The sequence below is a fragment of the Scatophagus argus genome, chromosome 14, assembly GCF_020382885.2.
Source record: "Scatophagus argus isolate fScaArg1 chromosome 14, fScaArg1.pri, whole genome shotgun sequence".
Taxonomy (NCBI): Eukaryota; Metazoa; Chordata; class Actinopteri; family Scatophagidae; genus Scatophagus; species Scatophagus argus.
In genome coordinates this window covers 20,560,040-20,583,605 of record NC_058506.1, presented here as the reverse complement: position 1 = coordinate 20,583,605, position 23,566 = coordinate 20,560,040, and the positions used below count along the sequence as shown (strand labels likewise).

The following is a 23,566-nucleotide window of genomic DNA, read 5'->3' as shown; positions in this document are numbered from 1 at the left end:
TGATGTCACTAGTCATGCTTGTAAGCTCCGCCTCCAAGATTTCCAACGAGCACAGAGACAATTTGCGCTTTCAGTATATGACTGTAAAAACAGTCTCATAGTGTCACTCATCACAAACGTACACACACCCTGGTTAAAGTAGGCTAGTGTGTATAGTTCCTTCAAAAACACAACATCACGTGTAGCATCCACAGACCTGTAGTTGTCACTTATGTAAAGTAACTAAACAAATACATTTTAAGTGTAAAGTGATGCAGAACCAAGAAAGTATTGAAAATTGCTTTAATGGTAAAAATGTAAACTCTTGCTGCATGTCAACATGCTTTGCTTTTGACAACACAAGGCAAAGAAAGCCATGTGATCTACAGTACATTTGGTAAATTAACAAATAAAAAAAAATTAACAGCACCACAGACGACAAATGTAAAACGAGTGGCAAGTGGTCAAATTCAAAAACAATGACATAATACAGTGGCTGAAAAGAGCACTGCTGATGTATTCTGTAAAATATAAAATATATTCATGTATAAAAGGAGAAAAGACTGGTCAGTGTTGGGACAATAAATAGTCATACTGGTGCAATGTTTGTGTTTAACACGTTGACGTCCAGTACAGAATTAGTAACACATGATCTCTGATCACCGTCAGTGTAGAAACATCTTTTAAAAAAATGATGTAACATTATAACATATAACACAATGAGATGCAACACAAGTGCACTTTCAGAAATCAACAAACATTCTGGTTAAGTACAACACAACGTGTACTTCTGTAACGTGCCTTCACTCGGCTTCAGTCACAGTGCAGCCACGGCGGTGAGCGCCTCGGTTCTGCCAGGGTCCCGGTCTGCCGACAGCAGGTACTCTGAGGAGGTCTCGGCGGTGCCTTCAGCAGCTGCTTCAGCAGGGTCGCCCTCACTGGAGCTGGACTCCGGTAAAGCGGAGTACGTGGGCACGGCGTTGAACATGACAAACCCCAAAGTGATGACGACAAACGAGATGATGTACAGGGTTGAAAACTGAGGATGAGACACAAGATTGAGGTGTTAATGAAACCGTCCGAGGTTCCAGTTTGGAACCAACACTGAACGGCTGCTTCAGGGTTTAACAGTGTCTCACTTAGGCTGCCGCTTCTAATGGCTTTTCTGCTACAGTAACTTTTAGAGTTCAACCATCACAACCAGCTGCAGAAAATGAGACAGATGTTCAAGATGGGTCAGCTGGTGCGAAACAAAATCAGAGCTGCATGAGCTAGTTTCCTCTTCCTGAGGTTTTATTTATTTATTAAAACAGCTTCCTGACAGCATCTTTATAGCAACCAGCTGCCACCACCACGACGCTCTTCAGTGACACTCACTGTGTAGCGGAAGAGGAAGATGCCGCTGAAGAGGCTGAAGAGGTCGGCCGTGAGCAGAGAGAGGTTGACCGCAGTGGCGCTGGTCATCTTCACCACCACAGGCATGAAGCTGTACAGGGCGTACATACACACGACGTACACCGCGAACAGCATGGCTGCAAAGCACAACGAATGGACTTTGGTGAGAGACGATATCTCATTCGAGGACACTTCAGTGGTCGTTACTCTCTCCCACTGCTGAGCTCGAAATGAACAAGGCAGAAAGTGAACTTACAGATGTGAAAGTCCCACTGTATTGCAGCTACCGCTCGAGTCTCGAGAACAGCACTGCAAAGCAAAGCAACACAATAAACACTTCATGACAAAAACAACCCCAACACAAACAGCTTTTATAGCTTTAATTTCTGTGTGTGTGTGTCTTACATTGAAGGACAAACACTGATGATGTGATGGTCAGCCGAACATATAAAAGACTGTTTTTATTCATCTAAAGTATGACATGTCAGGTTCCAGTTCCAGCTCCTGTTCTACAAACTGCTGATTAACTAATACGGAGACCTTTCAGAATTATGCAGATTTAACCTCACAGAACCTTCTGGCAGCCAATCAGATGTTCTACGAGGCGTGCGGCTGCACCTGCTTGTGTTCGTCAAACATCGGTCAATATGACGGATTTAAAGGATGACTCACAGCTGAACGCCACTGACGAGGGTCCCGAAGAGGCCCATCATGCCCAGGAACTCAACTCGGCTCAAGTTCTTCACTGTGTGCTCCTGGCACATGTTAGACACGGCATAGAGGACAGCGCTGAGCAGGACCAAGCCATCGCCCAACACCACATCACTAGCTGCACAGAGAGAGAGACGGAGACAGCAGAACCATGAATGTGCCAACAGTCAGTATGGTCAGTGGTTTGGTCTGTGCTGTGACGGCTGTTTAGAAAAGACAGGCTGGGCAAATAATTTTACTTTTCTCTAATAGTTTTGTTTATTGTCCAGTCAGGCTCGTTTTTAGCGCTGCGTTCCCTGATCTCAGGGATTAACCTGGTGACTACAACTTCATCACCGCAAACACACGCCAACGTCTAATAAACTGGGATAACCCTTCAACAAATCAAACAATAAAACAGGTCCACGAGTGTCGTCCTTACTGGATCCCTGGTCTCTTCCAGCCAGAACGTCGGCTCCGACCATGGCCCCCACCCCCAACAAACACACCAACACGGCTACAAGGTGGACCAGCCTGTAGCGAGTCTTCAGGAAGAACCAGGACAGCACCATCAGCACTGGGATCACGAAGCAGTCCAGCAGCTGAAACACACGGTAACAACACGATGACAAGCTGCCATCAAATGACTGACTGATAACAACATCAACACTCACTGAAGCCAGTGTGAAACATTAGACACGTCGAGGTCACACATTAGTGATGAAAAACTTCACATATTGCCACTAATTCCAACATCAGGTTCTCTTCAGTCAACATCCAGGGGTTCTGCGGATTTCAACCAGGTAAAAGTGAGGTTTTAAAAACACACCACACCATGAAAGAGTAGATGAGTGTGGCCAAGTAATTCAATTCTACCTGATTTAAACTGCTTTTTACTTTTATTTTTTTAAGTAAACATGCTGGTCGCTCCCTGGTTTCAGCTTCTCTTGTGTGAGAATTTGTCTGTGCTAGTAAGTAAGTTAGTTATCTTTGGGTTTTAGAGCGTCGCCTGAGCAAGACATGAGAAATCGAACCCTTTTATTTTGTTAGGACTAATAATACTGATGAGTCATCTGTATATGGTATGAAATACTGAGTCACTGTCCTGTTTGTGTTTAAGCAGCAGTTCACAACTTGTCCAGCCCACTGAACCGATGAACCAGGGCTGTTTTCTCTTACCTGTATACTTGTCAGAGTGGTGAATTGGTAGGCCTTCACAACTGCATAGTTTGCCTCCACATCTGCCACACCCATCACCAAATATTTCCACCACTTGGTTCTTAAAATGTGTAGGATGTTGCTATCACCTGTGGGAACCAAAAAGGTTAACTTCAGAGTAGGAGTGGAAAAGTACTGTTTCAAAAGCTGCTTTTTAACACTTTTTTCTTCACACGTTTGCATCCTTCTTGGTGATAAAACCGTCTGTGAAACGTGTGGAGCAGAATGAATGAAGGGCAGAATGTCCCCACTTTGGGTATTAGAGACGGATCAGTTTTAGTAGCTTTATAATCACTTAATTGGAGGCACGTGGCCAAGCGACATGTGGCCTGGAGAGACAAGTTCTGGGGAATTAAAGCCCTCACCACAGCACATTTAAGTTTGTATTTGAACGTGTGTCAGTTCTTCCGACTGCAAGACACTGAATTCCTGAGGCAGTCGATTAACCATAAATCTGAAAGACGCCTTTATTTTATTTTATCGCCAGGTTTTGACTCAGTGAGAACAAGGTGACACCAGATATCCTGACCTTTGCGGGTGCAGAGCATGGTAGTGTAGACGAGCAGCAGCAGGACGTAGTTGAGGAAGCTCTGCAGCATGGGCGTCTCCACCCCGGCGTTGGCCAAGTACTGACAGCTCACTGCTGTCCCACAGATCAGCAGGGACAAGACCTGCCCCATGACTATGGTCTTCAGAAGATGCCTGGAGAGTGAGCAAGACCGCCATGTGTCAATGGGCACATGGGCAGGACACCGCAAAGGCAACCCCTGTGAATGATGAAGCAACCCAACACAACAGCTCCCCCTGGTGACACTTTGTGAGAACATACTGAACCGGAAGGCAAAGCTGGTTCCTTCACTCAGCCCTGGCAGCAGGGAGGAGCTTTACGTAAATCCAGGTTCTCTGAGCATCAAAATTTAAAAACCTGGACTTGTACTTGATTAAGCGCTTCTCTTCAAAGCAGCAATGGGTCTGTGTTTTAGGAAAGACATTTTCACTGCTGTATTGTCCTGTTTGGTTCTGGCTCTGCTCATTTAATTCCCATTTATTTGTTCTTGTACAGTTTATACATGATTACATTTGTTATGAATATGACATTGAAATATGGCACAATGCACATGTTACATACCCGTACATGCACAGACCAAAACAGATCTTAAACGCCATTAATAACATAATAAATAGAGAGTGTGAGTCACTTCACCCTGTGCTGTAGGCCTTTTTCACTGCAGACTTTTCTATTTGTCAGAATGAGAAAAGCGCATGTGTTATCAGTTAATTAACAGGAACGACGGCCCTTTTCTACGCTACTTCTACTCTCCTACAAGACCAGGACGCTAAAACTAGTTGAGGCTGTGAATTCGTCTGTTCACCAAAGTGAATTTGTACTGTCATCTGAAACAAACGTTTTAACTGCACCTACAGCTGTGCTCTCCCTACTGTCACATGTCGAACTGTCTTGTGTTAAATGTCAGCCAGCTAAACAGCTGGATCAACGCTCACCATGTGAAAACATCCCTCAAGTTGTAACTGTGCAAACCACAGACAACCCTGCATTTCCCACACAGTCTCTCCCCTTCAGGGCCCTCCATATCTTTCAGGGCTAAACCTGGAAAGAAAGGCAGAAAGATTAAAGATTAAAACCTGGGAATAAATGAAAAGAATTAGTGTCTTTCACACTCACTGTCCTCATCAGACCACTCAAGCAGAGCATGATACTAAATCTCCACAGGAATGTGTCTGTGGTTGATGAGGATCATAGTAAGATTCTCACTAGAATTACGGTCCACAATAATGAGTCCAATAGATGCACCGAACAACCTACTTTGGCTTGTTTCTGGACTCAAACATAATGTTCATTTAATTTATTTTATTTTTTAATTTACTTTATTAATCCCAAGCTGGGACATTACTTCTACACCCAATGAAATCAGACCTAACACGTACTTCCTCCGTAATGTGGACAGTTCGGCACAGTCCACATCACTATACTTTTAAGTTGTCTCACTTAAGAAAAGCAATACATCAGAGGTGTTGGCTCCTTTAAACTGACCAGGTAAGAACGTTTCGCAAATATTGAACTATGATAACCCTTACTTACAACATCTGCTACACCCGGATTTCATTTGAACAAACAATGGTTTGGAATACGGTGTTAATAATGTTTGGGTAGTGATGAACGACTAACAATAACCACAGCAATATTAAACTATCACTTTCTTCCATGCAGTTTGGTGTAGCGCGTTCTAAACACGAATGACAGCGTCATTCATCGGGGTTTTCTGTGACTACACGAAGCTGGACACAAGCGTAACGTGACTACAAGCTCTCTTCTAATAAATTACAGTGATGTAAAGCTGTACGTACGTTTTCCCCTTCGGTCATGGCAGGTGTGTCGGAACCGCTCCAGCCGCCATCAATTTTTACGTTTGTCAAAAACCCACCGCACTCCACGCGGGAGACGTTCCCACCCCCGAGTCAATCTAGCCTCGTGTTCACAGGCACCGCCTTCTGTGCTCTGATTGGTCAAATTAAAAATGTAATGACGTACGCACCGTGCAGGCAAACTCGTTCTGGTGCTGATGAGAGGTGGAATGTGAACATGCACCGGCACTCAAGTTCAGCTGGGGAGGAAGCATTCAGATCACTTACTTAAGTAAAAGTACTAATACTAATTAAATAGTAAAAGTAAAAGTCGTGTACTGTCAGCGTTAATGCAATAAAAACATGTAATCAGGTTAAAAATAAATACAGTGAAATTACTCAGTGCAGAATGTCCTCTGTGAGTGTTTCAAGATTATTTATAATATAATTAGATTATTATTACTCATACATCAGTCTAAAAGCGGGACTTTACTGTAGCTCGTTGAGAGACTAATGATAACTATACTTCATAATATACTTAATATAATAATATACTTCATAATAGTATTTTAAAAGTAAAGATGTGTGTGTGTGTGTGTGTATGTCCGTATTTCTTCCAATGCCAACCAATAGCGCTTGCTAGAAGATTAGCTAAAGAGGAATTGAAAAATATTTTGTCTCAGCACAAGTAAATATCTGTGAAAACCTTTGCTGAATCTTCAAGCAGTTTCTCATCTCTCTGTACATTTTTAACTTCCTGATTTCAACCTTCAGAACTGACAGCTGGACATAAAAACCACCACTTTTCCTTTGATGTCCTTATACGAGGATTAAAAGCCTTCTTGTTTGTGTGAGAAAGGATTTCACCAAGATATCCAGACAGAAAGAAAAGCATAACAAACATACTGATGATAAGACACAATAACTGTCCTTGAAGCTGCCAAACATTGATGTTTTGTCTCCGGTTTTCTCCATGCATATGATAAAAGTGGACTGAAGGTCAGTAAAAACATCATGGAGTGAAGAGTTGGAACAGCTGCATGTCAGTGGTACTGATCCAGCACTGGTAGTAGAACCAGTAGAACACCAGTAGAAGGTCTTGCACCATTAGCAGCTGTAATATCTGGCTGTCATGTGGTAACAAACCTTCCCCAGATAGATAAATAAAGAGAGAAAAGCCAAATTAATTAATTAATAAATATTTAATTTAACGTTTTGTCCTTATTTTTATTGAGCAAGGACTGTGCACAAAAACATTAATCTCAAAATAGGAAAAGATTGTTTACATCAGATTTAGCTATTAGATCATTTGTACTGGTGCACACCAGCGCTGGGTGACCCAGCAGCACAGAGAAACATGCTGACCTGACATCCACCAGGCCCTTGAACTTGTAAAGCCCTTAGCTCACCAAAACCTTGATTTTCCTGGAGCCCATCAGAGACACAGGGTGTTTTGGCTGACAGTGAAATATTTCATCTAAACAACATTTTAAAGCAGTTTATGAACATTGGACCGATTTTTAATACTTTGCATACCACTGGGTAATTTAATTTCAGCACATTAGTCACTGCACTGTGGGTGTAACCTAAAATACTACGGAAATTTTACCAAGCCAGTCTGCAGCTCGAAAACGTGGTGAAGCCAGCCTCCACAATGTTTAAGCACCTCTAGCATGTACTTAAGTGCAGCACGCGAACAAATATATCAAACAAATACTTTATAAATAGTATGAGTAACACAATAAGACTATAAGAAATAAAAAAATAATAAGAAAAAATATTTCAAAATGGTCAGTGTGTACAACACTATAAAATAAATTAAATAAAGCAATCTACACAACGTGTTCAGTCCACTGGAGTCGATTTAATTTAGAATAAAGAAAACAAAAATAGTAATTTTATCTATTAAATGTTTCTAGTATTTATTTATGACGACTAACTGTTCATAATGAGCTAAAATACCGTCCAGAAAGACTCGCTGGTGCGGTAAGGTTAATCTTCATCCTTCCTCGTAGTTCACGCGAGATTTTACGAGAGGATAAGTTGAGGGAACATGGCGACGTCTAATTTGCTAAAGGTAGGACCCACTCCAATTCAATTATTTGTATTTAACGCCCGCTAAAGTGCTTGTCACGTTCGTGGTGTGATGTTAGCGTTTAGCTCTAACCTTAACGAGCAGCACACAGCGCCTGTACGCGGCTGTGCTGTCAACGCTGACTTTAGCTGTGAGCAGTTAAGTTACATCTGGCTAACATTAGCTACCTATCAGTGATTTAGCTGGCTAAACAGAATAGCTAAAAGACAGCTAAATGTGAAGGAAAGAGGCAGATGCGCTGCGAGACGGAGAAACGGAGAGACAGATAACGGATCCGGGACCTATCGCTGTCTTAATCTGCGCTGAAATATGACTGTGATCTGTGTATACGCTCATCAGAAATCTCATATAATCTGTCACTCAGAGGAACAGGAACCTGCAGCTGACCAGCCCCTTAAAATACACGCTAAAGGCTGCCAAAAGCAACTGTCGTAGTAGTTTCTGTGCTTTGAGGGAACGTTAATCTGCAGTTGCTAAATTGCTAACGAAGCTTAGCTTGACAAGAACCTTTAAACGCTAGCTCTATGTCCTAATCAATTATAACTCTTTATCGTCACACAGAGGGACAGGAGAGGTGGCACAGCTAGGAGACACAGACCAGAGATCCATACCGCTTATAGAAAAGTGGCACTGCAGTGAAAATACAAGGCTTTTGCAAGAGAAAGTATTCACTCTATGTACCGTATTTGGCTAGGTGGGCATTTCCAAAACATGCGTGTAATTTAATCTGCAGAATTAGCAAGTGCACCGATTATTATCCCACCTCTGTTCTGTTTTTGCACTATACCAACATGATGACAAGCTCACACTCCTCGAAAACTCCTGCACTTTCGTGTCCGTGTGGTTAATATTCACATAGAGTAACATAAGTTAAAAAGCCAATTTCGCATGTTGTAGGCCAGTCATGCATACTCTACACCACATTCTGTTCACGGTTCATATCTTTAATTTTAGCAGACTTTGGCTAATCTTGGGACTCGGCCTGTGAGGTCTGTTAGGCTGTGATGCCATCTGTGGCTCTAAAGGTCAAGTCTGAGAAATAAACCACTGATGATGTGGTCTGGGTTGTATCAGCTTGGACTAGAATACAGTAAATGCACAACAGAGGGGACACTGCTGATGTGGAGATTGAGAGACCTGCTCTGTGTCTCGAGCCTTGGGTTGAAAATCTGATCCAGAGTTGTGTGTGTTTTTTCCAGTGCTGTCAAAAGCAGATATTGTGTGATGATCATATGTATTATTATTCTAATTTGTGTATTATTTCTTTTTGATTTTGTTTTTAAAGTGACATATATTGTTGAGGTAAATCGTCCAAGAGGTTTGTCACATTTAATAAAAATTGGCAGATCTTTAAAGGAAGTTTGGAACAAGTATTACTTAGTACAGGATGAATATCAAATTGTATGGCAGATTTTGACTGCCACTGACATTTTGTTTTGCTCTAGCATTGTTAATGTTATCAGTCTCACCTTAGATGCAAAGCCTGTGAACGGTTTAAATCATATACTTCACTTCCTTCTTGTCTCTTTCCAGAACAAAGGCTCCCTTCAGTTTGAGGACAAATGGGACCTGATGCGTCCCATAGTACTGAAGCTGCTACGGCAGGAGTCCGTCACCAAACAACAGTGGTTTGACCTCTTCTCGTAAGTTCACCTTAATGCATCTGCTTCCGGTTTTGGCACTGATGTTGAAGGACAACAGGAACTCGTTAATTTGTTAATAAAAGCAATTCCTCCAGTGTTCTTTCTGCTCTTTTTTTTCCCCACAGAGACGTCCATGCTGTATGCCTGTGGGATGATAAAGGTCCAGCAAAGATCCACCAGGCCCTCAAAGAGGACATCTTAGACTTCATCAAACAAGCACAAGCAGTAAGACTGGGACCGTAATTTGATTTTTGCTCCAGCATCTTTGCAATGATGCTGTTTCATGTTTCATTAGTCCACTTCAGAGGTGTTTTAATTATCACAGAAGGTGTGAAGTTGTTGCCTGCTTTAACACGAAGGTGCATGTACTGTATATGTAAATATGGTTAGTGAGCCGATTTGTCCACAGTGAGTGAGCCTTTATTGAGAAAGAGGAATGTCTGGTAGCTGCTTTGCAGTCTGCTCTGTCGAGGCTACTGTTTCGCTTATGTGATACATTTGTATATGTTGAAATGCATGTAAGTGGGTTCACAAACGGAGCCGAACGGGTGCATAAAAGGAGCACATAAATGAATAAACTGTAAGAGGACAGAAATATTTGTACAGTGATTAGCTGAGTTGTGTTCATGGCGGCGATAAGATAACGACATGAATCTTGACCCTTCAGAACCAAAGAGGTTTTGAGTTGGATAGTGCTGAGGTAATGTAATTTGTATACTGTATTGTGTCCTTTTGTATGTGCTGCGCCCAACAGAGTGACAAACAACCACCTTGAAATTTATATCATTTAAATACTGTGCAAGTCCTGTTTCATTAATCCATCACATACATGAAAGGGAAAGTATTTTGAGAAATTTTGTTGTACAAAGACTGTGTTATTGCAATATGTCACTTAAAAACTTTGTTTTATGGTAATGCCCTGCTTTTTTTCTAGAAGCCTCACTTTAATGTTTCCTCTAAATGCTCCACTTGATTTATTAATCCACTCAGTCAGTTTACTGATGAGTTTAAAGTGTGTGTGCACAGATTTCCATGCAAATATTTTTTTCTCATTCATCATATGACTGCTGGTGTCCATTTCTGCATGTGCGATTGTTGAAAACATAAATGCACAACTGCAGCTCATTAAAGAGCTTGGATTACATCTAAATCATGACATTCTGTCTTCACAAAGCAGACAAGCATCTGCTGCTGGTTTACCACAGCGGCTTTCTAATTCTCACCATCAACACGTATTGATGTGCAAGATATTCAGCAGGTGTTAACCAGCCTTGTGTTTCTCACCCTTTCTAAGCGGGTGTTGAGTCACCAGGATGACACGGCGTTGCTCAAGGCTTACATCGTGGAGTGGAGGAAGTTCTTCACACAGTGTGACATCTTGCCCAAGCCTTTCTGTCAGCTGGAGATCACGCTGATGGGCAAGCAAGGAAGCAACAAGAAGTCCAACGTGGAGGACAGCATCGTCCGCAAGGTGAGGCCGAGCAGGAAGTGGGCAAAGTGCGAGTAAACATTTTGCTGTGAAACCCCATTAAGCATGTTGTGCATACTGTGAGTAACACTGCATTCTGATTATGCGTCTCTGTCCTCACTGTGGTGACGTCAGCTGATGCTGGACACATGGAACGAATCCATCTTCTCCAACATTAAAAACAGGCTACAGGACAGTGCCATGAAGCTGGTCCACGCAGAGAGGCTGGGGGAGGCCTTTGACTCTCAGCTGGTCATTGGAGTGCGAGAGTCTTACGGTGAGAAAAGCAGTAACACAGGCCTCCTTACAATTCAGATATCTGCACTCTGCAAGCCTTACAGGTCCATGACAATATTCAGTATTGATTCTTTATGTCTGAGCCAAAAACTTTGTCCTGAACCAGACTTGCAGCTGTAAGAGAGTCACAGTAGGTTCACGTGTTAGACTAGAGTCTTATGTTTCTGATCATGATGGACTGCATTGTCGGCGAGACCCTCTTTGTGGTGTGATGTCTCTGGGTTTTCCTGTCTGAGCAGTGAACCTGTGCTCCAACCCTGAAGACAAGCTGCAGATCTACAGGGACAACTTCGAGAAGGCGTACATGGACTCTACTGAGAGATTCTACAGAACCCAGGCGCCCGCCTACCTTCAGCAAAATGGGGTCCAAAACTACATGAAATATGTGAGTTTTACTTCTGGATGTGTTAAAGGCCCTCAGTCAGCTTCTTACTATGAGCAGTGAGATCCAAGATCAAAACCCTGTTTATCTTCCACTGTTTGGGTCCCTCTGTTTTGTTGGTTGGTTACGGGTTTGAAAACACGCATCAGGTATGACAGTTGTCAGGGTTTTTAATCACTTCAGACAGTCAAATCAAATCTGATTTTCTTCATGTGTGCTCTTTATTGAGTAATGACCTTTTCTAGCCACTTTTCATCACAAAGTGCAGCAAATCACGCCATGAAGTTGAGACATAAATACATTTTTGTGATACTAATCTGCTGCCAGTCAGTTACTAACGGTTTGAAATGCTGAAATGGCAGCAGTTTCTACTCCTTGTTAATCACTTTACTCTCAGCCACTCTGCAGTTTCTGTTTTCTGCTCCCAGCATGCTCTCTGCTTGCACTGAAATAAAACAACCTTAACTTCTCTTCCTAACAAAAATAATAGCTGCCGTCCCGCAGTTACATTTTTATAACAAAGCAGAAACTTGAGACATGTGTTGAGGCTCCTGTTGCCTGATTTGATAATGCTGGCGAGAATCCAGTTGGGTGAAGCAAAAGAGAAAACAGTCAGACATCAGCTCAAACAAAGCTGAAGCACAGCAGAAACGTTCAGTCTCAGTCACACTACGTTCAGGCTTTATTACTTCATGTGAATGTGGAGTCTGCAGTCAAGCAGGCTCGGCTCCTTCATAGATGATTTTCTGGAAGGCTTTTATTTTACAGTAAAACCTTCCTTTTTTCTTGGCCTTTTAAATATTCAAATCCCGTTCTGGGGTTCTTCTGTGTGGAGTTTGCATGTTCTCCCTGTGTCTGTCTGGGTTTTCTCCGGGTTCTCCGGCTTCCTCCTACAATCCCAAAAAGACGCACATCAGGTTCATTGGCGAGTGTGAGGTGTGAGGTGTCAGCCCTGCGATTGACTGGCGACCAGTCCAGGGTGAACCCCGCCTCTTGCTGACTGGGATAGTGCCCCCCCCCCGAGACCCTGTCGGATACACGATATAGAAAATGGATGGATGGAAGTCATTGATTATTTCAGATCCCCTGAACTAAGTTCTTGTCTCTCATCTTGTGTTCAGTGCACACAGGACTTCATACTTTGCAACAGAAATAAAACTATATGCTGTTATGTGTAGTACTGTCTGAGATGCTGCTGAGTATTTTATGTGGATATTTGTATGTGTATTCACCAGGCCGATTCAAAGCTGAGGGAAGAGGAGAAACGAGCACTGCGATACCTGGAGACCAGACGTGACTGTAACTCTGTACAAGCAGTGAGTGTTACACAGGATTACGGTTTAACATCTCAGTGGTGTATTTAATTGTTATACTGCTCATTAAAGCCACATCACGGTTAATCTATTCTTCTTTTTTTTTTTTTTTTTTTTTTTTTTTACATACTGCTATTTATTACATTTCCATATTTATGTGTAGTAAAACCTGTCCTTGTGCTGCTGTAACACCAGTATGTCTCCTGTGGGACCCAATCCATGGCCCACTGTCTTTCCTCCCTGTAGTGTTGTTGTCAGGCTTAATATGTTGTTAGGTTGATTTGAATCATGTCTGTACAGAGAGACGCACATTTTGTCCTACATTTCCACTCGTGTACAGATCAGTTCAGACATGAGATTTATGTCAATGTCCCTCGGCTCCCTGCGGCAAAACAACGGAGCTCAATTCCCAGGATGCTATATTTTGTTGATGTGCTGTACACGTCTCTGATGTATGCCTTCTTTCTATCTGTTTGTCCTCCCAGTTAATGGAGTGTTGCGTCAATGCACTGGTAACGTCGTTCAAGGAGACCATCTTAGCCGAGTGTCCGGGCATGATCAAACGAAATGAGACTGAGAGTGAGTACGGCAGGACCGCTCCCACCAAAGGCTCTGCCAGCTCAGGTTTGCCCCAGGAAATAGCCCTGACCAAACCTTCTTGTGTAGCACCTGAACGCCCGTAGAACGTCCATGTGTTTTGACGTCGCTGCCCCGATGGGTGATGATGCACTGAGGATATCGTTGCTGATCTCTCAAAAGTTGAACTAAATCTGCTTAAATATAAAGTACATGTTATGTAAACAAATACAAGCTAAAAAATCAGGCCTCAAGTTGAAGCCCACAGCTGATTGCAGCCCCCAATGTTGTGTGCAGTTGTCTCTGTTTTAAAAACCACTCGCACTCCCTAAAATGAGCTTATGCAACGTTGATGATTCAAATGCAAAATACGATGATAAATGATCCTAAAGATTACATTTGAGTTTATACTGAAGAATATTTTTATAATTGAGACGTACGCTCTGTGTCTGGGCTGCATAAACCACCCGTCATTATTTTTTAATACATCTGTGAGTGTGTGTGTGTGTCTGATTGAACAAGTGGATAAAGGTCTTCCACAGTAATGGATTTTAAAGTAGCCCATCTTCTGCTAGTTTTAAAATGCAGCTGCCAAATGAAAGCTCAGTATTCAGTATGCCAGATCAGGTACTGAGTTACCCTGTAGTGCCTCGGCTAATGCTTATCTATAGTGTTTACTATGTTCAGATTCCACTTAACTCATGACATTTCTAAACAATAAGTGACACCAGAGTGGTTCTGTTTCTTTCTGCATGTTTTTGCACTCTGCGTGTCTCTGCAGATGCTCGGCGTCCTCTGGTTTCCTCTGGTTGCTCGTAGCTCGGAATCCCAGCGTGTCTGCAGAGGTGATAATTCTGCTTCTGTCTTCATCACAGAGTTGCACCTGATGTTCTCTCTCATGGACAAAGTGCCCAGTGGCATCGAGCCCATGCTGAAGGACCTGGAGGAGCACATCATGAGCGCTGGCCTGGCTGACATGGTGGCTTCAGCGGAGACCATCACCTCTGTGAGTGTCGCAGACCTGCACACTGACCAGAGTGGGGAGTTAATGATTAATGTGGCTTGACGTTAAAGGATGATTCTATCATTTTACAACTCATTTTCACTGTTTTAGACGTCATTGAAGTCTGTTATGACAGCCGTGCACTCACAGTTACATCATCTGTTCCTTGTTGCAGGACTCAGAGAAATATGTGGAGCAGCTGCTCACCTTGTTTAACCGCTTCAGTCGACTGGTGAAAGAGGCTTTTCAGGACGACCCGCGCTTCCTGACAGCTAGAGACAAAGTGAGCTCCACTTTTGCTAACGTGTCCATTAATCACAAGCTTTCGCACCTTTCAGAAGACGTTCTTAACCGACGCCGATCCTGTTTTCCTTCGCAGGCATATAAAGCTGTTGTGAACGATGCCACTATCTTTAAATTAGAACTTCCCATGAAACAGAAAGGGTAAGAGATGCTGCCTGTATGAAATTAAGATTTCATTTTGAGCGATTAAGCTTTTAATGTTGGACTTCACTGGGTTTTTCCCTGCTGTGTTCACAGGGTAGGTCTGAAAACTCAACCAGAGTCCAAGTGTCCGGAGCTGCTGGCCAACTACTGTGACATGCTGTTGAGGAAGACCCCACTGAGCAAGAAGCTCACCTCAGAGGAGATAGAGGCCAAGCTTAAGGAAGTGGTACGTTTCAGGGGAACCTTTGTGTCTTCGTTATGTTAGCTTTGAAACTGGTAACAAACTGGTCGAACATTTTTCAGACGTGTTTTGAATTCTTGATTGTTGGATTCAGTATTCAATATGAAGCTGATGAGTTGGTGTCGGTGATCGTCTGTGTGCCTATCGCAGCTGTTAGTGCTGAAGTACGTCCAGAACAAAGACGTGTTCATGCGCTACCACAAAGCCCACCTGACCCGTCGGCTCATCCTGGACATCTCGGCGGACAGCGAGATAGAGGAGAACATGGTGGAGTGGCTCAGGGTGAGATCTGGGTGGCTGCATGTGTCTGAATGAGAGCGAGTAGCCTTTACTGTGCCATTCAGTTTCTACCAGGCTGAAAAGTCCCTTTTGTTTTGGTTCATTTGTTGCTTTTATCACCTGTAAAGACTGTCTACCTGTGATGTCATGTATCCCGACAGGAGGTAGGAATGCCAGCTGACTACGTCAACAAGCTGGCCAGGATGTTTCAAGACATCAAGGTGTCAGAGGACCTCAACCAGTCTTTCAAAGAAATGCACAAACATAACAAGCTTGCTTTACCAGGTAAGAAGCAGACGTGCATCTCACCGACACACTTCACATGGAGAGTCCAGACCGCTGACTGCATATAAAGATGGACGACACATCACTCAGTGACTCGTGTCTTCGTATGTTCCCCTTCAGCCGACTCTGTCAACATAAAGATCCTGAATGCTGGAGCCTGGTCGAGGAGCAGCGAGAAGGTTTTCGTCTCTCTGCCTACAGAGCTCGAAGATTTGATACCGGAGGTAGAAGACTTCTACAAGAAGAACCACAGCGGCAGGAAGCTTCACTGGCATCACCTCATGTCCAACGGCATTGTGAGTGTCGCGTGTCTTATTAAGACTCTGTAGAAACTAAAGAGAGGTGGGGGCTTTATTTGGACACATGCCTTTATTCATTAGTTCCTAACTCCTCTTAACAGAGTATCTGATTAAAACACAATAATTTAGACTGGGATTTTGTATGTATCATCAGCTTCAAACCTTTTATGAGCAATCATCACCTCCATCGACCTTTTGTGAATATGCTGTATGTGAGAGGACATAATGACAAGCAAACATCCCTCAGATATTTTCCTGATTAGCACACGGTGGCAGTTTCCACACGCACTGCATGCTTATCGTCCACTCAGCAGATCTTTCAGTAAATTTAAGCAGCTCGTCTTTTGCTTTTTTTTGTCTTCTTCCAACATAAAACTCATTTTGACTGATTGCGAGCTTGTGGTTTTGGACAAGTGATGTCACATTAGACTCCTATACTTTGATTGTTACAGTCTAATCTGTAATCTGCGTTTTGCTCTTACTTTAAAATCAGAATCTGAATAAAAGGGGAAAGGACTAAACAAAATGTCAAAATGTCTCCAGATAACCTTTAAGAACGAGGTGGGCCAGTACGACCTGGAGGTGACCACCTTCCAGCTGGCTGTGCTGTTTGCCTGGAACCAGAGGCCCAGAGAGAGGATCAGCTTTGAAAACCTCAAGCTGGCCACTGAGCTGCCAGACGCGGAGCTGCGACGCACTCTTTGGGTAAATGGAGCCGATAAAACGCCACCATTAGCTCCGTCGTCGGTTGTCACAAATTAATCAGGAAGTTCACATCTCTGAATCACAGATTTGGTCTCCGCAGTGCTCTTAGTTACCGTGGAGTTTTATGACTGCAGTAGCTTGTTTTAATTCTGTTTCATTAATCTTATTGTTTGTTTTTCTTTCTTTGCTGTTTCCCCCTGAACCATCCCGTCCCAGTCTCTGGTGGCGTTTCCCAAGCTCAAGCGGCAGGTGTTGTCCTACGACCCGGTGGTGTCTTCACCCAAAGACTTTGCAGAAGGAACACTATTTTATGTCAACCAGGAGTTTTCCCTCATGTAAGGAAGAGGCAGCATCACTCCGTCTCTCTAACTCTGCTGTCTGCACTGTGGTCATTTTGTTTAAAGGCAGAGGAAACTCAAAGTCTTGAACTTTTTCCAGTTAGTAGTTGTGTTGTTGTCCTTCCATCAGTTCTTAGGAATGTCATCAGTTTCTGTTGTTTCTTGTTTCACAGGTTAGCATCCCAGGAAAGCATCCACTGAGGAGGCAAAACCCCCTCAGTGTTGTCCATAGATTACGTTCACCATCGCTCAAAATGCAGTTGTTGTGATTTGTTTGGCAAGAGTTGAATATCTGTAGCCATCAGCAGCAGTAATACTGTACATCTCCAGCTCTCTGATACTCAGATTATAATTTCACTCATTGGCCACACAGCAGGTCCCTTCATTAGTCATTTAAATGTTCCGACGCAGCAGGATCTGATTGTAACTGTTAAAGAGTGCAAGCGTTCTCATAGGAAGAAACTTTTGGCGTATTTTTTCTTTTCTTGGGTAGCACAAATTTCAGTCCACGCTAAACACGACACCCAGGAAGTGACACAAGTGGTCTGTTGTTGGGATTTTGCTGTACCGCACATTGACATGACATGGTTTTCGTGTTGTTGGTGTTTTTTTTTTTAAATCAACTTTACAGAAAAAACTCCAAAGTTCAGAAAAGAGGGAAGATTAACCTGATTGGTCGGCTGCAGCTCACCACGGAGCGAATGAGAGAGGAGGAGAATGAGGGCATCGTTCAGCTCAGGATACTAAGAACGCAGGTATGGACATACTGCTGGTCTCCCCTCTGTTGTGTAACGCAGCCTGCTGTGAGTAAATGGTTTCGCCTTCCGTCTCCCATCATGGAGTTTCAACAGACTCCTGTGGTTTTGTTTGTATAAACTCACAGGCTACAATATAATCCATCTGTCTCGCTAGCTTTTCACGCCGTTCTGTCTTGCTTCCCACGTCCAGGAGGCCATAATTCAGATCATGAAGATGAGGAAGCGCATCAACAACGCCCAGCTGCAGACGGAGCTGGTGGAGATCCTAAAGAACATGTTTTTACCACAGAAGAAGATGATCAAGGAGCAGATCGAGTGGCTGATAGATCACAAGTACATAAAGCGGGACGAGACCGATATAAACACCTTCATCTACATGGCATAGCACAGCACGTCAGGACGACGCGCGTTGACTTTGGTTTCAGTGGATCAGGCCTGATGGACACTAGGATACTTCCAGGCTCCCCCGTCCTCTATTTAAAAAAAAAAATTAAAAAATCCAATCTTGTGCAGGGAGGCATGAATTAAAGACTGAGACCTACCTATTTAAAAAAAAAAAGTGGAACTTCCTGCCTTAAAGTTGTACAAAGAAAAGAAAATGCAGGAGTTGCAGTGGGAGTTTTCACCAAGTGGTTGTAGCTGTTCTGAGTTGGAGGGAGTTTCTTTTGCTGTCCAGATGAGGCCGTTACCTGTCAAAGGTCTGTTTTTGATGCCATGCTGTGTCCCCTGGGCAGCTGCAGCAGCGAGTCTAAAGGCATGCTGACAGGAAAAGCTGAGGAACTTTGGACTACAGATGTTTTCAGATCCAGTTTTAAATCCACGTCAAACGCAGACCATCAGAACCTTGAACAAAACGCTGCCCCTTTCGCTGAACAGCAACGTTGGTTGGTTTGTCGCGGGCGCCCTGATGCTGTCATGACTCTCTGCAGTCACAGTTAAAGTGATCAAACACTTAATCCGGACATTCAGTGTGTATAAAGAGCCAGATAAGCACTTCACAGTCTGCAGGACTGAACCAGACGGCAGCGTTGAGCGAACCTCGTCAAGCCTCTTTCTCTGGGTAAAAAGGAGTATGTGGCAAACAAAATTAGCATATTGCTATAATCCAAAATCCATTTCCCTCCGCCACACGTACCCAGAGGCAGAGGTGCTGTTGGAGTCGAACCCGGAGCTCAGATCATATTAGTGACAGCTCTGTTTCCTGCAGAAAGCCTGGGAGAAGAGGCCGAGGTCAGTATTACACATGGTAAATACTACAATTCAAAGGTATAGGAGAGTGTACCATGAGATGTGAATAATGAAATGATTAAATAAACAGCACCTTATTATAAAACACGCAGGCTTGTCATTCATCCGACCTCAGGAAATCAGTTCCTCGTGATCTTTTGGTCTGCATGTAAAGGAAATTATTTATCTTTGGGGAAATGTTTAGTCATGATCTGCATCTTAGTTAAGCTTGTTAGCGTGCTAACGTTTACTAAATAACACTAAACTCAAACTACGGCAAAGACTTGTGGGAATGTTGCAGGTATTTGGTCATAAACCAAAGTGTTGGACACTGGAGGAAAAAAAATCTTAGGATCATGAGAGTCATTACCGTCTCGGAACCATAAATGAAGGGAAAAAGTGCCAGTTCATCCACTACTTTGGAATATTTCACTGGATAAGAAGAAACTCTGACTAACAGGTGACAGAAGAGGAAAAGTTTGAATGGTCATCCTCTGGGAACTTTGAATATCTACTAATCATGGCTGCCACCACCATGTGGGAGTCATCTAAACCAAAAATCCCATCCCCATGGTAACCTCCTGTCTCGAGGCAAAGTCAGAAGTTCATTAAAGTCTAGGATTCATGAGCTGAATAAAATGAATAGAAACTTACAGTGAAGAGCAGCAACTTGAAGCACATCATCTCCTTGTCTGCTTAAAGCTCCTTCATTAATTTAATTTCCTGTCTCGCTTGTCCTGGCAGTCACATTGTCATGTTCCACCCACAAACACACCATCTTTATTAATAATACCAGTTTATTGGTAAGTGATACTCTGTCTATGGAGGCTCTGCTGCCATCTGCTGGCCAGCCAGTAGATGGCACCAGAGTGCTTAGCCAAACCAGGTTTAGAAGCAGTGATGAGCAGCAGGAAATGGGTTTTTAAAACGGATTTCTGTTTCACTCACTGCCTCTCTCATTGTTCTTTTAAAACACAGAGAAGCAAACTGCCTTGCATGTCTTCACCGTTGGTGTTTAACTGCATGTTGGTGCTCCTCTGTTGACTTGAAGTGAAGCTGCTCAAGAAATTTAATCAGTATCTTCACACTGATTCCCATTTGCTAATATATTGGCCTGCAGTAACGCTCCACGTAGTTTTGTCCACCTCTTTTATGTGATGCAGTTTGATTTATTGCATCTTCATTGCACAACTGTTCAATAATTCACTGGCCATGAGAAACTCTCTGCCTGAAACAATTCAAATACCACATTTGGTTTTGGCTTGTATGGACTGGTTCATTTGTTAAGACTGTATGTTGACTTTTAGAGGCTTTTTGTTTCCTGCTCAATAGTAAACAGTGGTACACAAAGGTCATATGTCAAAATAAAAGATAAACAGTTTTATCAGTAGCTTCAGTGCTAATAAAAAAAGGAACTGTATCATACCTTTAAAGATCGCTACATTTACTCCTGTGCTCTATTTAAGCACAATTTTTAAGGTACTTGTATTTTGTGCTACTTTGTACTTAGACTGCATTTTAAATGTGAATAATGTAGCTTTTCACTCCATTACATTTATTTTTATGAACCGTTTTTACTGATTTTTGTTTTTAGATTTTTTGACTTAGACTTTTATTTTTGATACTATAATAGTTAACTGATTAACCTTTAGAGTTAGTATTTTTATAATGTGGCCTTTCACTCCATTGAATCGTGTGAATACTTCTTTTGCTGTCGGTGGAAAATTAATGTGGAATATTGTATGTTAAAGGTTAATACGGTAATACGAAATTATATTTGTATCCTTATGCAGTATTTGTTCCATATCAAAAAGCTGATCTTTGTGAATTTTATCTCTGAAGGAGATATATATGATGCGTTTACCTTTCAGGTGTAACATACAGGCAGCGCTGAACCTGTGAGGCTGTAATTAGGTGGGTAGTTTTCCTTAATTACAGCATATTGCATCCTCTTGTTCTTTGTGACAAAGGAGATTACAGCAGGCCTGTTAGCTGTGCGCATGCTCAGTGTGTGTGTGTGTCCCCCCCAACCCTCCATCCGCGCGCAGCCTCCTCTCACGGCGGAGCTGAGGACCGCTGCAGGAAATAAGAAATGTAACACTTCCTTTTCCTACCTTCAAAATAAAACGTATTCAGCAGTTCGTTAGCGTGTGCCCAGGATTTCTTCATTAATACTGGCACCACAACACCACCACAAATTTGAAACAAATTCGTTTTAAATTATAATGTATCCAATGTATACCTTTTAAATTAAGGAATTATATTTAAATTGATCGATAACATTGGTGATGTAATAGATATAAACCTGTCCATCTGCAGGCAGCGTAAACAACCAGTTATCAAGTTAATATGTTTGCAAAGTAGCCTACTTATGCAAACCTCCAGTAGTTACGGAACAACAACATGTGGAGTTGTGCTTCTGGTCACCTGGCTAATGTGAGTCCAAAATGGTCTGTCCTTTCTAGCTCTGTTTTTGGTCTGTGCTAAATAAACTATCCGACTTGTTAAGCTAACAGCTTTCAAACTTCAAATTCAGCAGTCCGTTGCTACGGTGCTAGCTTTTGGAGCCGTTTCAGGCTGGGCAGGTACAGTTTGGCGGCCTTTTGTCAGAGAAAACAAATGAAAGTTGACCAAAAGTGTAAAGTTGTGGGATGGATAACCAAAGCAGTTAGCTGAGTAAAGCTAGTGAGTAGCTAGCTAGTTCCACAGACCCGGGGAAATCTGTGTCCGCTCACACTGGCACATATTTCGATGTGACACAGAAGTTGAACTCATTTTTAAAACAAAATTTGTCACTTATAGCCACTAAAAATATTACAGCAAATTAATTTCTAGCCATAACCCCCCAAACGTTACATGTTTAAAAAAAGTTGGCTTTATTTTGAAACCAGACGGACAGAGTTCCTCTCTTCGTGCCGTGTTCTCAGCGGCAGCTTGACGCCGCTCCGGTGAGGAGAGGAGAGAGGAGCTCCGCCAGTGGACCAGGGAGAGCGTGGTGAGGAATCCCAGCAGCCCCAGGAGAGTGATAGCCGGACCGGCTGGACCCCCCGGAGGAGGACCCGAGAGAGAACCACGTTGCCACGGGAGAGGCCCCTGTTCAGGTAACCGTGCCGTGAAACCGGTTCATACTGCTTTCTGGGAAGACAGGTGCTTTGACGGGATGCTGGAGATGGAGAGGCGGCGGTCGGCGAGCCGCACGAAGCCGCTTGTTATGCCTCTGGAGATCCGAGATCCCATTACTTACTTACTGTAACCTTATGATTTATGTGGCCTCTCTGCTCGGGGTTGCTGAGCAGATAACGTGAGGTGAGAGTGGGGGTGAAAGGAAATATTTTTCAAAACATACATACTGGTGTGAAATGGGCTGGACGGTTTTACTTTGCGCAAATAGCGGCATTTATTGGATCTGAGAGCGGCTGTTTACTGTTGCTATTTGCATCCTGTGCTGCTGAGCTTGTTTTCATATTCAGAAGAATACATGGGCGTTAAATGGGTATGGCAAAGGTGGGGCTTTCGCTATACCACTTCAAATTTGGTCTTGTTTTCATAATTATAATGTGAAACTAGGATAAAGCCACAGTTGCCATAAATCAGTTGGAGCCATATCTGAGAATAACATCAGTGGAGCAGTGAGTAGTCCTCACGCTCATAGTTGGGTAACATAAAACAAAAATATTGCTCTGACTGAACGGTGTTATCACTGATCAATAATGGCTCAGATTTAGTTTAGTTTTTTTGCTGAAATCAAGCAGGGACTTGTTTTATGTGATCTTGTGTCAGGGTTTGGATGCCCTTACTGCCTCTGTCTGATGCTGTTGAGCCTCTTTTCCTCTGCATGAGGCGTATTAAATTAATAATTTCAGATGTGTATTGCTCTGCAGAGCACCAAGAAGGGAGTGAATGGACATTAATGGTCTATGCTCATGTGTAAGCGCCAGTTTAGGCTACTTGCCTGGTATAATGGTCTGAAAAGTGGAGTCTTGAGACTCCCAGCAGGTCTTCTAGGAGTTTAAAATGACTGCAAATTGTCAGAGAACTTTCACCAGTGGCTGATCGAATGACAGATTTGATTCTTACCATTGCTGTCTCCACATATGCAATGTGGAACGATATACAGTCCAATTTAACACTAACATAAGAGTGGTAATTTGTGAACTTCAAGTAAGATGAATAAAATCAAACCGTTGAGTCTCGCTCTATTATGTGCCATTTCTGCATTATTATTCATTAGTGAGAGAGAAATAAAACAATATACCCCGTGAAAAATCGATGCTGCTCTGCTATCAGGATTAAATGGGGCTCCGGTAATGCGTGCATAGCAACCTCCTGCCATATGATCTTCCTAGAGCAAATAAAATGGTTTATAACTTGGCATTTGGACAGCATTTCTGATGGGAGCTGTTTCCCGTCTCACAAACAAATTTCAGAGGTCTCACAGCAGATAACAAAGTCATTCAAATGCATGTCAGGTCATGCGGCAACAGGAATTAAAGTCAAGAAATCAAGCTGAGTGGATTTGTGAGCAGCAGAAAGTGACTTTCGGTGCAAGTGTCGTATGTCATGG

General features: G+C 42.8%; 3 protein-coding genes across 7 annotated transcripts in view; 2 read left to right on the top strand and 1 right to left on the bottom strand.

The window, feature by feature from the left end:
- Positions 1 to 267: 267 nt before the first annotated feature.
- LOC124071155 (solute carrier family 35 member F2-like) lies at positions 268 to 5,795 on the bottom strand. 2 transcript variants are annotated; one of them, XM_046411624.1, is made up of 9 exons: positions 5,650 to 5,795; positions 4,786 to 4,891; positions 3,812 to 3,984; positions 3,244 to 3,371; positions 2,507 to 2,666; positions 2,047 to 2,203; positions 1,631 to 1,683; positions 1,357 to 1,511; positions 268 to 1,018 (listed from the first exon to the last, which is right to left on the bottom strand). In XM_046411624.1, the coding sequence occupies exons 2-9, from the start codon at positions 4,872 to 4,874 to the stop codon at positions 797 to 799; spliced, it is 1,137 nt and encodes a 378-aa protein (XP_046267580.1). In that variant the 5' UTR covers positions 4,875 to 4,891; positions 5,650 to 5,795; the 3' UTR covers positions 268 to 796. The 2 variants fall into 2 exon arrangements, with proteins under 2 accessions (XP_046267580.1, XP_046267579.1); XM_046411623.1 differs by lacking the exon at positions 5,650 to 5,795 and adding an exon at positions 5,384 to 5,584.
- A 1,804-nt stretch (positions 5,796 to 7,599) lies between these two features.
- cul5b (cullin 5b) lies at positions 7,600 to 19,108 on the top strand. 4 transcript variants are annotated; one of them, XM_046411224.1, is made up of 19 exons: positions 7,600 to 7,723; positions 9,275 to 9,384; positions 9,510 to 9,609; positions 10,679 to 10,855; positions 10,988 to 11,129; positions 11,389 to 11,534; positions 12,767 to 12,847; positions 13,330 to 13,423; positions 14,296 to 14,426; positions 14,599 to 14,706; positions 14,803 to 14,867; positions 14,964 to 15,096; positions 15,262 to 15,393; positions 15,552 to 15,675; positions 15,796 to 15,971; positions 16,518 to 16,679; positions 16,896 to 17,014; positions 17,649 to 17,772; positions 17,966 to 19,108. In XM_046411224.1, exons 1-19 carry the CDS (start codon positions 7,700 to 7,702, stop codon positions 18,158 to 18,160), a joined length of 2,343 nt encoding a protein of 780 aa, XP_046267180.1. In that variant the 5' UTR covers positions 7,600 to 7,699; the 3' UTR covers positions 18,161 to 19,108. The 4 variants fall into 4 exon arrangements, with proteins under 4 accessions (XP_046267180.1, XP_046267179.1, XP_046267181.1 ...); XM_046411223.1 differs by having other exon boundaries at positions 13,330 to 13,468; XM_046411225.1 differs by lacking the exon at positions 7,600 to 7,723 and adding an exon at positions 7,732 to 7,871 and having other exon boundaries at positions 13,330 to 13,468.
- A 2,094-nt stretch (positions 19,109 to 21,202) lies between these two features.
- Positions 21,203 to 23,566, top strand: part of capn5b (calpain 5b) — a 39,004-nt gene continuing 36,640 nt past the window's right edge. The window contains exons 1-2 of the mRNA XM_046411405.1: positions 21,203 to 21,587; positions 21,894 to 22,103. The gene's annotated coding sequence lies outside the window, so the exon portion shown is untranslated. The remainder of the gene's footprint in view (positions 21,588 to 21,893; positions 22,104 to 23,566) is intronic.